The sequence below is a fragment of the Laccaria bicolor genome, genomic scaffold (assembly GCF_000143565.1).
Source record: "Laccaria bicolor S238N-H82 LACBIscaffold_11 genomic scaffold, whole genome shotgun sequence".
Lineage (NCBI taxonomy): Eukaryota > Fungi > Basidiomycota > Agaricomycetes > Agaricales > Hydnangiaceae > Laccaria > Laccaria bicolor.
In genome coordinates this window covers 308,973-322,399 of record NW_001889882.1, presented here as the reverse complement: position 1 = coordinate 322,399, position 13,427 = coordinate 308,973, and the positions used below count along the sequence as shown (strand labels likewise).

Below are 13,427 nucleotides of genomic sequence, written 5' to 3'. Positions count from 1 at the left end.
AGGCTCATTCTGTGGTAAGGACACGCTCAAAGAGGCTGATCAGCAAGGACATGGACTTCTCAGACACATCACTCGAAGCGACGCTGGAATTGTTATATGCTATGTATACAGTCAATTTCATAGACAGCTAGCACTAGCATTTACATCAGCATAACTATCAGGCGTTTTTCAGTAAAGTCCCTGCAGCCCCTCTATTAACCCAAGTCCATCCTCTCTTCAGCAGAAAAACACATCCTGACTTCCTCCGCAACAGCGTCATCATCGTCCTCATTCCAATCACTCGTCGTCTCCCACTCGTTCTCAAACTCCACGTCTTCGTCGTCCAGGAACGACACGAGCCCAGGCTGGCCCTGCGCCTTGAACACAGGCTGTACCCACCGACGTTCTCGTAGTCTTTTATGCCTCTCCCTGTCTTCTTCGATGCGCTTGAACACGTCACTGCGAGAGAGGGACCTTCGTTGGTGGTGGTGATGGAGTTCGGATGGGTGTGGGTTTGAAGGACGGTGCTGGTGGTCGTAGTCGTTGTTCAGTTCTGTAGAACCAGCCGCGTCTTCATGTCCCGCGGCGGTCGAGGAGCCGTTGACAGGTACACCCCTTCCATTGAGCCCCTCGATGACCTCGTCGATGGTGGCTGGGTCAATCACCCTCTTACTCCTCCAGCTCTCTAGGATCTGTTATTGCCATCAGCTTTTCCCGAAACTATTGGGTGGAAAAAAAAGCGTACATACCTGTTTGGTACTGATGAGGTTGGGTAACCCCTGCCTACCCTCCGGCACCACCAACTCCACTATCTTGCGCAGGTCACGGGTGACGTAGACCACGTATAATCCGGATGTAGCACCACTACCACCAGCTGCTGTGCTCGTACTTGGTTGAGCATTCGAGTTCGAGGAGCTAGAATGCGATACGAGGAGACAGGTTTCGCATAATGAATCGAGGAAATAGAGGATGTTGATACGGGAATTTATCGAGCCCTGGATCGTTCGTCGTTAGTACTTACCACTGTTACACACAGAAGAAGAATTAAGGCGTACCTTTTGACATTCTTCAACGATACAGTCCCATAGATCCTCGCCGCACGCTGGGAAATGTTTCACTGCGAATCCGACGACTTTTTGGATAGATTGTTGGGAGCTAACTAGTTCAATGCATCAGTTTGGTTAAGATGAAAAAGGGGCAGTACTGACGCGTTAAGTCGTCTAATCAAAGCCAGAAATTGCATTCTCACTTCGAATGGGTCCATCGTCGTAGTGGTTTTCAAGGAGATGCGATTTGGCGTTGTTTTCGTTGAGACTTGCCCAGTACTTCGTGTGGCACGTGCGGTCAATAGCCATGGCACCGTTCTTGCCACCAAAGGTCGTGATATCGGGTATTAAAGAGAAGATTGACTCGCTCACCGTTCAAGGCAAGCGATCCTTGGAATGAATACGTGAACTTCGTTGACATTATTACAGCCGACAGGTTATATCTTGGAAGTGCAACGGGGAACTTGCACATATATAGCCTCAATGAAGCTACAAGTGCGTTAACTACGCGTCCTTTCTTTCAAGTCCTTGACGTCCTCCGTTCAGATGACACGAACGATAATTCAGTGCAATTGGTGGAGGTCAAGAAGAGCCTAGTGAGAAAGTCAATCGAACAACTGGGGTTCATCAAGGAGGTCAACTCCGTCGTAGTTCTATCAGGTGCGTTCTCCCATTTACTAGCGTGCATATTAGCTCAATAGGTCCGCTAGAGTCCACCGTAACCCTCTTCCCGCTCCCAACGCTATCGCCACCCACCCCACTGGTAAAAGCCAAGGCCGCATTCTCCTTTGGCATTCATTCCTCTGTTCAGTACCTCTATCCGAATGGGAAATCCGACAAAACTCCAGAAGAAGCCAATTTCAACAATCCCAACAACAACCACAAGCCGATTCCCACAATAGTCACCCAGCTCGTCGTGGGGTGTCGAAGGAAAGTCGTCATCTATTCTTGGAATGACGGGGAGCCTCAGGAAGCCAAGGTGGGTGTCTCTTTTGTACCCGTTAAACTTGCATTTCTCTCAATTCTCGCACTCCAGGAAGTGTCTCTACCGCACTCTGCTCGCGTCATTACGTTCTTGAACCCCGATACGGCTTGTTTTGCGTATTCGTCAACAGAGTACGCCATTTTCTCGATATCGACAATGTCTGCGGTCGATGTGGTCACTCCTCTCCCCGTAACGTCCTCAAAGGGTACTTTGACGGGTCTGACTGGCTATATGACCCTTGGCCTTGGAGCAAAGGCAAAGCCTGCTGTCGTTCAAGCAGGCGACTCAGAAGCACTTATTGCCAAAGATAGTATGTCTTTCTTACTTTGTTCATATGACTTCCACTTTCTCATCCAAAACAGCCGATGGGCATTTCATAGGACCGGACGCGAAGGTCTCACGGCCTTCAGTAATCGAGTGGCCAGCTCCTCCAGAAGAATTGGGTTAGCCTTTTACGAAAACATATCTTCTGTCTTTCGTTGACGCGTCCCTTCAATAGCCATTGTCAGTCCTTATATATTTTCCATCCTTCCCCCAGGAACCGTCCCAATATCTCCAGCTGAAGCCTCTCCACCCATTGGGACGACACAAACCCAACCATCCTTTATACCATCCGCCGTCGTCCAGATCCGCTCCTCCCTTTCTCTCCAAATCTGTCAAACCCTGCCGTTCCCTTTCTCAAGCCCCACAACACCCAGTTCCTCGGCCGTTCAACCCCCTTCAAACGCTGCAATACGTCTAATGACGACCTCTTCCTCCGCTAAATTCCCTCTTTTATTGATGACGACGCCTACGGATCGTACGGCCGCTGCCGCTGAGGGCAGTTCCATATGGCAGTTCAGTATGAAGTCTTGGTCAGAGCAGATCGACGAGTTGGTGCTTGCGGGAAAATACTCCGATGCATTGGCGCTTCTTGATACGATCGACGAGGCTTTGCTTCCAGATAAGGTGGATACCCATACCTTTTTTTTCGGCTTCAGACTTCTGACGTTGAACAATTCTTGTAGGGTCAAAGACGAATAAAGATCCGGGCTCTGAACGCCGTTGCTCAATTTCGTGACTCTAAATTTGATGCTGCCATCGACACATTCATCGAGTTAGATTTCAACCCAGCCAAAGTTGTTGCTTTATACCCTGATGCTGTTGCAGGCCGACTGTCCGTCCCTCAAGACGGTTGGATCCCATTGTATGGAGGACCTGCTCCCATCGACCCGGATGATTTTCAAGACTCAATTAAAGTGGACGACATTGAGAAGCCAGGACATGAGAGAGCAGCTACTGATTTGCTGGATACGATAAGCAGTGGTACGGGCTCTATTGGGGGCCGAATACGGAAGACTGGGTTGGGGATGTTCATGCCGTCTGCAGCTAAAGACGACGACACCGCGTCCGTTATTGGCAGACGGAAATTTGTTCTTCACGGTGAGGTTTTTTCCCAGGTAATACCACAACTCTTTCTCATCTTTTGACACGGGTAGATGATCTCCACCGTTCAGTCGAGACACTTGTACGCTACCTAGCCGATCGTCGACCGAAGCTCAAGGCTGCTTTGGAAGTCGTCAACATCACACCTCAGACCCAAGCGGAGAAATACCCACCGCTCTCAACTACCACCGTCGAAGACTTGTTCGCCCTCCCCAACGCGCCTTTATCCGCTCTCACTCCTGAACAGCTTCTCCGGTTCGCGCAGATCGTGGACACGGCGCTCTATAAATCGTATTTGATCATTCGACCGACTTTGCTGAGCTCGTTGTGCCGCATTGCGAATTGGTGTGAGGTTTCTGAGGTTGAGGAGGATTTGAGGGCGCGTCAGGTTTGTCCCCATTGCGGTTACGCGGATTTAGTTGGAAGTTGACTTCTTATTTAGAAATACGCCGAACTCCGGGACCTTTATTATGGGAAAGGCATGCATGCGAAGGCGTTGGGTCTCTTGCGAGAGTGAGTTTTCAATCATGCTTTTCGTTCCCGATTTCTTTCTAAGGTAAGGGACGTAGATTGAGTGAAAAGGAGACAGACATGGAAGACAAGCTGGAGCCTTCAATCACGTACCTGCAAAAGCTGGGCCCTGAACATATTAAGCAGATTTTTGAGTCATCAAGATGGGTTTTCAGCATGGATAAGACTCTCGCTTTCAAAGTACGCATTTGAGTTCTCTCCACTCTAAAAATATCCTTAACTTGGCCTAGATATTTACATCGGAAGACGTGGAACTTCCACGACAACCCGTTACAGATTACCTTGAGAAGATCGACCCGAAATTGTCAGCCCAATATCTTGAGTATATCGTTGCAGACAAGCAAGAAGAGGACCCTGCGTTCCATGATCGGTTAGCGGAGCTTTACTTCAGCATGACGATTACTGCGGGGAAGAGAGGGGACGAGAGTAAGTCCTGCGTCGATTCTGGCGACTGATCTGACCTTTCCGTTCAGAAACACGAAAGGAGGCGTACGCAAAGCTACTCAGCTTTGTGGATACAAACGATCGATTCGGTGTTGATAGGCTGTATGGTTTGCTCTCGTCTACAGGTAACATCCTTTCTGACCTTTGTTAGCCTATTAAAGCTGAGTCTCTTTTTAGATCTCTATGAAGCAAGAGCCATCCTTCTTGGGCGATTGGGGCGGCATGACCAAGCTCTCGAGCTGTATGTTTACCGTTTACACGATTACTTGAAAGCGGAACAGTGAGTCCATCGACTTATCTACCTTAACCGTTACTCAAATCGGCCATAAGGTATTGTAAACGTGTTTATCAACCTGGCACAGAATCAAGCAGTGTATTCCTTACGTTGTGCCGGATATATTTGCGACCAACGGTTGAAACGTCAACAGACTTGTTGCAGCCCGCTCTCGACCTCATCAGTCGGCACAATCCCCGACTCGACGCCGTAGAGACGTTACAATTGTTACCCCCTCTGGTTACGACCCAGGACGTTAAAGCATTCTTGATAGAATCGCTTCGTGCACCAATATTTGATACCAAGGTTGTTAGCCAGATCAGCAAAGCGAGGAAAGATCAAGTTTCGAGAAAGCTGATGGTGTTGCAGAGCAAGAGGGTCAAGGTGACTGATAGTCGGATGTGGGTTGGGATCGTCCAAAATCATCTTCCGTACTGATATGCATTGTCATAGCTGCCCACAATGTCACAAGCGAATAGGGAATAGTGTTATCGCGGTTCATGCCCCTCGGTATGATTTCAATTATGGCAGTCCGTGGAGTGGTTCTTACCTTATTTTTTAGCGGCGAAGTTACTCATTATCAATGTCGAGAGTTGTTTTCGCGGCATTTGAAGGATCATTGATGGTGACTGCTGTGATGATGTTTGAGGACATCAGCATGCCATTCTACATGGTAACATGTATAGGATCGATGAGGCCTAGGGCTTGCATGACACTCCAATTGAGCGCATGTGATCCTGAAGCACCCAGGACACCCAATGTGGAATAACAATACCCATTTTGCGCAGAAATTTAACAGGTACACACTTTGCGTGGCATTTGTATGCACAATTACATCCTAAATCACTGTTCATGTTGGAATTTCGGGAGCTTTACGAGCATGCGCAATGCGCCCCATCTTTGGATTTCGGTTGGATTTCGGGTACACTCTTCTATTGATTGTTTCTGTGGCTCCATAGGGGTATTTCACATTTTCCCCCTTATATTTCGAAATCTACATATATATATAAGGCCTTGTACTGTAGTTAATCATCCGTTTGCCTCTGTCACCTCCAGAGACAACCAGAAATCCTATTCCCTATTTTGTCTTGATTGCACACGAAGACTAGGCTTGCTGATTTGATTTCAACAGTTCACCCACAAAAAGTACCCTAACACTGCTAGGGCACTGACAACCCATTTCGATAACTTGCCTTCCAAAAAACTTTGATCAAAGTTAACCATGGCGGCCTTTCGTTGCCGACCATTCATCACGATAGATGCCGCCAGAATGTTAAGAGGCATACTTACAGACACTTATTCGATGCCAGCATGCTCTGGGAGAGAGACTTCCTCGACAATGACGGCGTATTAGATTATGGAACGGCAGCCGTCATGGTTCGATATGGGGTCCGGAATGGACCGGACCATGGTCATTTCATCCCCGATAGTGTCGAGCCCGAAGAACGACGTAGAAAAAGCATAGAGACGTTACAGCTGTTGCCCCAAGCACCTCCAAGCACGTTAAAGCCTGTTAAAGCGTGCTTATAAATTCTAAGACACTTTCCGATCACCTGATCATGAACGTCAGCTACGAATTGATTTTTCTGTTCGATTGATACTGAACATTTGTTTTCTCATACATTTTTTGGCAGAAATTATGCAGACTATGATGTATCATGTTGTAGCAGTAGTGGAGTGCTCTCTTGACTTGAATGAATGTATCATTGAATGTGGTAGAAGAATGTGGCAGAAAGACGGAGACTTCAATAATTGCAATATCAATAATTCGAATTTCGTAAGTACATCATGATCTCGATTCCCATTTACTTATGTATGCCCCATCTTATCATTACTAGCTCTGCAAACATATCCGCGACGTGAAGCTGCCGACAATGACGATAAGTACAGGTAAGTTTTTCGCAACCAGGAGACAGTATGCATATGAACGCTTTTGCGCAGTTGCTCGAATTATGCTCTCAGGTGCTTACCACCCCTGCGTCGCTGGCGTTGTAAATAGGTTAGTCAACGTTAACATAGGACAGGCATGTCTCCCCTGAGGAACATTTCGCCCCCAATGGCCACGCTGATTCCCAAATTTGTCGCTCGGAAACATCACACTCCGGATTGTCAAGGCCAGTCAACGTTGACATTAGGATAGGCATGTCTCCCCTGAGGAACATTTCGCCTCCAATTGCGAAGGCCACCTGATTCCCAAATTTGTCACTCGGAAACATCACACTCCGGATTGTCAAGGCCAGTCAACGTTGACATTAGGACAGGCATGTCTCCCCTGAGGAACATTTCGCCCGCAATTGCGAAGGCCACCTGATTCCCAAATTTGTCGCTCGGAAACATCACACTCCGGATTGTCAAGGCCTGTCAAGGCAAAAATTCCACGTTCCAGCCATCCGCTCAGCTTTAGACAGCCCACATGGTTCGAAACAGTATAAAGAGTGACACCCTCAACTTGTTTTCCTCATTCCCAGAGCTCACATTTCAAAACAAATCACACACAGCCTACAATGCCTGTTACCAAGGGAGACACTCTCGTCGTTGACTCCGCCACCCTCACTCAGAAGGAGGTGAACATTCTTTGGCAGCAATCCTTGAAAAGCAGATCTCAGGAGTACTACCTTGTCACCTACACCAACACTACCCGCGGTAAGTTTCCAGTTCCCATAATTGGATTAGTAGATCTTATTTTTCTCTGCGTTGTAGCCTCGGAGGGCGAACATTCGGGACTCCTCTTCATCCAGAAGAACATGCTCGATGCATTCAAGGCAAAGCATGTCGCCGGAAAGACGGAAATTACATTCATAGTCGATGACACCTTCCAGTACGGCCAGGATAAGTCCCAAAGTCACCGTTGGCTTGCATTTCATGACAAGAGCCAGAAGATGTATCAGGTATGCAGCATCCCTTCTTTTCTGATCGCAGGAGACTACTTACGCATTGTTTGTCCTGACTTCAGCACCGCTTCGTCGAAAACACACTCATAAAATTCGCTAATGCGGGTTTAGATATCGCAGAGAAGCTCGGAGTCCCTAACGCGAAGGACGCCTCCAGCGTCAAGAATTTCATCAGCAACTATGCGGGTGACTACCTTCACAACTTCTGAGCATGGTTGCATGGTCCAGAAACGATGACACATACTTTTGAATCATTGGCAGTCGTAGTCGTAGTAGCGAATCGCGTCGAGTCGTTTGATGTTTTGAATTTGGACAATGCTGCAAGTCATGTATGTGTGTTTACCTTTGACCGAATATATCAGCTTAAAGATGATGCCGACCAATCAAAATCAAAATTCATGCCTGTATGAAATGAATTCAAGACAGGCATCCATTTGCCAAACGCACCTTTTACCCATATGATGAGGGCCATGACCTTTTCTTTGACGGGGTCAACCGGGTCAAGACAACACTGCTTCGAGTTGCATTCACGCAGCCGATGACGGTCGCGAACTACTTTGCAATCGGCGAATTCATAGGTCCAGCAGATTCTGATTGACTGCTACGTTCTGTTTGTTACAGACCTGGGCAATTTCATTCAGGCTGTCGCGTTCTGTTGTTCATTTCATTTCAGTTAAACACAAGACCTCAAGCGGTAAAGAAAACCGTCAAAGAATTCGACTTAGCTCGGTATAAATCAATTTCATACTTGATCAGTGTTCGCAACTACTTACGGTACAACCGAAATCCCAAGATGTCCTTGTTCGGCACCAGCTCGAATGAGAATCGAGGTAGGAGGTACCGATGTGACTAGTTTTGCGGTCCAAATTGATGACATTTAGTTGTGCTATCTAACAAAGGGGAAAGCGACTGACTTATCTCCAAAACTATTCCACTGAAAGTAAAGGGTCATAAAAGCCATCTGCTGAGTATAGATAAATCCACTGGTACGTGACACACCTGCTAAGAACGTCCATCCTAAAAACTCAAAATTTTCTGTCAACCCCACGCCCATGATGGAACTCAACAAAGACGACCCACGTACTCGAAAAAATGCCCGGCATCTTTGACGCCAACCATCGGCGTAACCACACAGGCTCGATCTTGGGCCACGATTCGAGGTAAGGGAGGACGGAAGAAAATCCGGCCGGCCATGGGTCTTTTCAAGTTGGGGAGCCAGAATGACATGATGGAGAGAGAGACGCACAGAACAGTCTGCAACGCTTCGTGAAAGTCGGGTCTTTTCATTAGATGAATTGAAGCTCGTCCCGAACTTCGCCTTGAGAAATGAGCTCGAGCGCAGCGCTGGACATGTAGCATAGGACGTTAATGATTCTCCCCTTGTTGGAGCCGGGAGTGCCAGAGCCGATTTCTTGAGTGAGTTGAATTTTGTCCTGGAGCTGGTAGGGTGGTGTTAGAAGTGAGGGCAAGGTGGAAGGGGAATAGCAGAGGGAAAGGGAGAGCTCTCCGCGTGCAAATCCGGTATAAAATTTCCCTATGATAAGTAAGTCAAAGGAAGGTAGACAATAATCAACACATCTCAAACTCACCAAGGTAAGTCTTGTTAATGACCGTAGGAGTGGGTAAATGGTTATACAATTCTTTTTTGCGGATACGCCTTGTGTGTAAGTAAGTGGGCTGGGGAGGTATCCCATCTTACAGTGTTGGGTGTGGCGAGTCTGTGAAACGAAGAAGAAGAAAGTGAAGGTAAGAGGCTGGGAGGGCTCAGGGCGAGGAGTATGTACCAGAAGCGAAAACGAAAATCTGGCGTACACAATATAACGTCAGATGCCAGTCCGTTATCTAGCCGGAGCACCCTGCATTTTTAGTTCAGAATCAATCACAAGCAATGCGATATTTTTTGTTTCATGCCTAAAACAATGGGGGAAGAAGCTCGAATGTCCAAACAGTCGAGGGATGTAATCACAAAGTATTTTAGCTACTCTTGACACTGCGACAGATAAAATGGAAGAGCAAGTTGACTGCATGGAAGAAATCGACGCCAAGCTCGGACGCAAGGAGGTGATGTTGGAATATCCAAGTAAACCAGGGGGACCCGCGTCTAACTTTTGCTGCTGGACGATGTCACCATCCGCCCATTGTGCGCCCGCCTCCGACGCACGGAGTGTGGCGAGCATTGCTTGTCGTTTCTAATTTCCAGGTTCAACAACGCGACCACCAGGAAGGAAGTTGGGATGACTAACCTTCACCGCCCTTTTGATTACACGCTCAGCCCTGGTGATGAAGCTATTGGCAGACTCGATGAGTTGCTCGGCCTGCATAAATGATGATGAGCAACTGAACGAAAGATTTGATTTATTCTACTCACGGAAGCCAGGCAATCTTGAACTGTTTTCAAGTCACGCCATGCAGAGTGAAGGACCAACTGTGACGTTCTCAGAGCACCATCGATGGACGCATCAAAGGCCTCCTGAGTGGGCGGGCAGTTCCTGGGCAAGGACACTTCCCTCCCCACATTGCACCTTTCCTCGTCGACGTCTAGAACCAGTTCAAGCTTGGTCTGATGTTGGACGGGAAGAACGACCCGTTTGAGCCAAGCTTTTAGCCTTGAAGTCCCCTTCTTCTCCCCCTTCTGCTCCGACTCCAATTCCCTGAGCTTGTCCTCCAACTTCTTCTTTTTCTTCAAAAGATGCTTCACCCGCGAGTCGATGGTTGATCTTGTAGAGCCGTAGTCATGACCAGATATGTCTGAAGGCGTCACTTTCTCCTCGAGTTCCTCAAGTTCACGGTTAACCTCCCAGAGGCCTGCGAGGTAAGACTTGTACATGGATGGATCGTCATTATGAACAAAGCTCTCTAGGAAGGAAGTCCAGGCTGCCGGATTTGAGCGGGAAGTCGCACTAGGATTCATATTCAGGACGTCAAGGAGAGTGGTTTGGGTCGCAACGTCACGACGATCGTTAGCATGAGGGGAAGCAGGGACCCAATCAACTGGGTCATCGGAGAGCGTAGAAACTGCAGTCGTTTGAGAGTCCTCGGAATCGCGATATCGCTTCTTGGGAGGAATAGGGCGGATACCTCTCACAGCGAGTTTGCCTCTGGCCGCATGGGAAACGGCATTCCTGAGTGCGTCGATTCGTTCTGCACTCTTGCGCAGCTCTGCGATCTCTTTGAGAGCATCATTTGCCTTGTCGCGAAAATGTTGCACAAGCGTTTGGCTTTGTTGAGTAGTTTCGGTCAGGAGCTCGTCTAGTTGAGCAAGGTAAGCAGGATCATTGTGGTGTCGACCAATAGGGGACGTTCGACGAAGGTTAGAGAGAACCAGTTGAGCTGTGACGGCCACGTCGAGAGATGAAGGAGTGTAAAGTGATGCAGTGTCGTCTTGTACAGTGATAAAGTCTGACCATCCGGAAAATGAGGCAAGTGACGCGAAGGAACCAGTTAGTTTAATGGTGTAGTTGGAAAGAGCGGATACAGATCTCGTGTTTTCAGTATTTTCTCCAAAAGCGATGAGGAATTCGGGTTTTGCTACTTCCAAGGCTGTCAACCTATGCAAAGATCATGCGTTAGACAGTCATGTTTGGGATAAAGACATAACATACCCTCGGGAGTTTTTCTGTTCGCGCACGGAACCAGTGGAATCGAAATCGAGGAAAAATATCAACAATTCGATACATTTGCCGTGTTCAGCGGCAACGTGGATACAAGTTTCGTCCCACTTGTCCTTAGCGGAAAAGGGGGCACGGAGGTCGCGGAGGAGATGTGCAACAAAATTATACAAAGAAAGTGCGTGGTCTGCTTGACCGGAAAGTACAGGTGCTGATTGCGCGAGAATATGCAGTGGTGTTCGTTGTTCGTGAGTTGTGAATAGCGCCATATCGGCTCCTGCGTAGTACAAAGTGTCTAGAATTTCGATGGAGAGGGATTCCACGGCGACGCAGTGATGGATGAGACTCCAGCCTTTCGAATCGGGAAGGTTTATGAGAGCGGGAACGGACATCGGATACAAGGCCGCAGGCGCCGACGGAGGTAAGGGAGGAGAGAAAAGGATGCAATGAATGAAGGACAGGTCGGATGTGCGGATGGAAGAAATGAGTGTATTGGTCAACCTTGAAGTTGCTTCGTTCGTAAAGATAGAGAGTTGTGGAGGTTCGAGATCATCGGATGAAGGTGCCGCCGCGCTTGCCAATTCTAAAATGTGCTTGGATTCCGAGAACAGCTTTCCTCGATCCGCGGACTAGACTAAGTGTCGGCAAGGCAAAAGTAACGAGGAGCAAGCGATGACTCACTTGACTTTCTCGCCGTCTATGACGACGTAAAACGGTTTCGCATAACCAAAGAATCTGAGGGTGGGCAAGAGCAAACTGAATTGATGTGCGGTGATTGCGATCCCTGGAATCTGGGCGGGCTCCATGGGACAACTAACGGATATGAGCACAAGGGTCAAGTGGGTACATAGGAAAACATACCAAGATCTGGACCACGTCAAGACCACCATCACGAGCAGCATCTGGAAGTGGTATAGGTCAGAAAAGCAGAGCTGAGTGAGAGGCCAAGAATAAGTCTTACACATCAAAGCTGTCGCACCGTGGCAATCCATCCCATCCACAGAAACGCAATCAGCGCTTTCCTCAAGGAGAAGACGGACAACTTCGGGCATGTTTAGCCAATCAGCCATACCAAGAGGTATAGTCCCGTTCATAGCGTGGTGAGGTAGGTTGAGGGTGAGTAGCGAGATATGAGGGTGATTGAGGATGACGCGTATGGCGTCTAGACGCTTGGAAGTCATGAAAGACGCGTTAAACGCGCCGAGATTTTCCCAACTGGAAGGACAATGACTGCTAGATAACCATGTCGCGCAAAATCAGAGAGAAAAAACACGTACTTGTCTCCAGCAATGGCAGACATAAGCGCCGTCTTCCCCTCAATGGTCAAGGCGTTCACGTCCGCACCTGAATGAAGAGCTGAGGAACGCCTTCATCATCACCCGCAGCCGCAGCGCGTTGTAGACCGAAATTTTCGAAAGAAAGTTCGTTGGTGTCCATGTAAGGAGGACATTGTGAGACGGAGAAGTAGGAGGATGGGTTGATGACGGATTCCCGAAGCTCTTTATGTGTAGCTCAGAAGTTCGTGACGACGAAGGTGCGGGTGGAAGAGTTGACGGGGGAGGGAGAAGGCACACCGGGAGGACAAGGTAGAGGATCGCCTCGAGGCTTGGGGTCGAGTCTTTTATGCCTCATTCTGTCATCGATGCGTTTGAACATGTCGCTGCGAGAGAGGGACCTTCGTTGGTGGTGATGCCGGTGATGGAATTCGGATGGGTGTGAGTTCGATGGACGGCGGTGGTGGTCATGGTCGTTTTTTTTTTTTTTTTTTTTTTGGATTCTCGAGATTTACGTGCAACAAGTAGTCTAGTACTAAGACGCACGGGAAGCATAAGGCTTCCCTTAGATGTGAATATGTCCGATGGGCCTCCATTTAAGTGGATATTAGTGACCGTTGTGTAGCTGTAAGGTATAGAGAAAGTCAAGGTTTGGGGTATAGGGTCCTAGGGATGGGAGTCATGGTCTGGTGCACCTATGTGGCGCTTGGGCAGGGGTGAGCGCTCTGCGCTCGCGAGGGTTTGTCTGTGGGTGCGGGTAGCGTGGGCATGTTATTATTCAGCGTCTGAGTTGTCGTCCTCCGAATCTATGTCAGGTGGCTCTGGCTCGTCGAGGAAAGAGGGGAGCCCCTTGGGCGTGTACTTCGTACCCGTGAATGTGAAGGCGCCTGAATCCCTTAGGAACTCGGTGAGCGCAGCTATGCCCTTGGGGGTGCCTAAGAGCTCTGGGAGTGCAAGGTCGCGGTTGAAT

The 13,427-nt window shown here is 48.5% G+C and overlaps 4 protein-coding genes across 4 annotated transcripts; 2 read left to right on the top strand and 2 right to left on the bottom strand.

Annotated features, from left to right (window-relative positions):
* Window positions 1-194: 194 nt before the first annotated feature.
* LACBIDRAFT_296962 (uncharacterized protein) lies at window positions 195-1,243 on the bottom strand (the record flags this gene model as incomplete). Its single annotated transcript, XM_001880572.1, has 4 exons — window positions 195-671; window positions 729-974; window positions 1,035-1,134; window positions 1,188-1,243. 4 exons carry the CDS (start codon window positions 1,241-1,243, stop codon window positions 195-197), a joined length of 879 nt encoding a protein of 292 aa, XP_001880607.1.
* Window positions 1,244-3,089: 1,846 nt separating this feature from the next.
* LACBIDRAFT_235177 (uncharacterized protein) lies at window positions 3,090-5,307 on the top strand (the record flags this gene model as incomplete). The annotated part of the gene is made up of 10 exons (XM_001880799.1): window positions 3,090-3,312; window positions 3,450-3,823; window positions 3,878-3,948; window positions 4,005-4,146; window positions 4,197-4,392; window positions 4,440-4,535; window positions 4,588-4,690; window positions 4,741-5,085; window positions 5,138-5,194; window positions 5,247-5,307. Coding segments are annotated over 10 exons (1,668 nt in total), but the record flags the coding sequence as incomplete, so codon positions are not given.
* A 1,881-nt stretch (window positions 5,308-7,188) lies between these two features.
* Window positions 7,189-7,784, top strand: LACBIDRAFT_326777 (uncharacterized protein; the record flags this gene model as incomplete). Its single annotated transcript, XM_001880798.1, has 3 exons — window positions 7,189-7,327; window positions 7,385-7,572; window positions 7,638-7,784. 3 exons carry the CDS (start codon window positions 7,189-7,191, stop codon window positions 7,782-7,784), a joined length of 474 nt encoding a protein of 157 aa, XP_001880833.1.
* A 424-nt stretch (window positions 7,785-8,208) lies between these two features.
* LACBIDRAFT_294128 (uncharacterized protein) lies at window positions 8,209-12,620 on the bottom strand (the record flags this gene model as incomplete). The annotated part of the gene is made up of 18 exons (XM_001880571.1): window positions 8,209-8,227; window positions 8,349-8,424; window positions 8,490-8,509; window positions 8,575-8,592; window positions 8,660-8,829; window positions 8,889-9,109; window positions 9,165-9,232; window positions 9,275-9,293; window positions 9,388-9,431; window positions 9,565-9,764; window positions 9,819-9,890; window positions 9,944-11,123; window positions 11,178-11,812; window positions 11,865-11,996; window positions 12,045-12,085; window positions 12,145-12,416; window positions 12,461-12,498; window positions 12,528-12,620. 18 exons carry the CDS (start codon window positions 12,618-12,620, stop codon window positions 8,209-8,211), a joined length of 3,318 nt encoding a protein of 1,105 aa, XP_001880606.1.
* Between the last annotated feature and the right edge of the window lie 807 nt (window positions 12,621-13,427).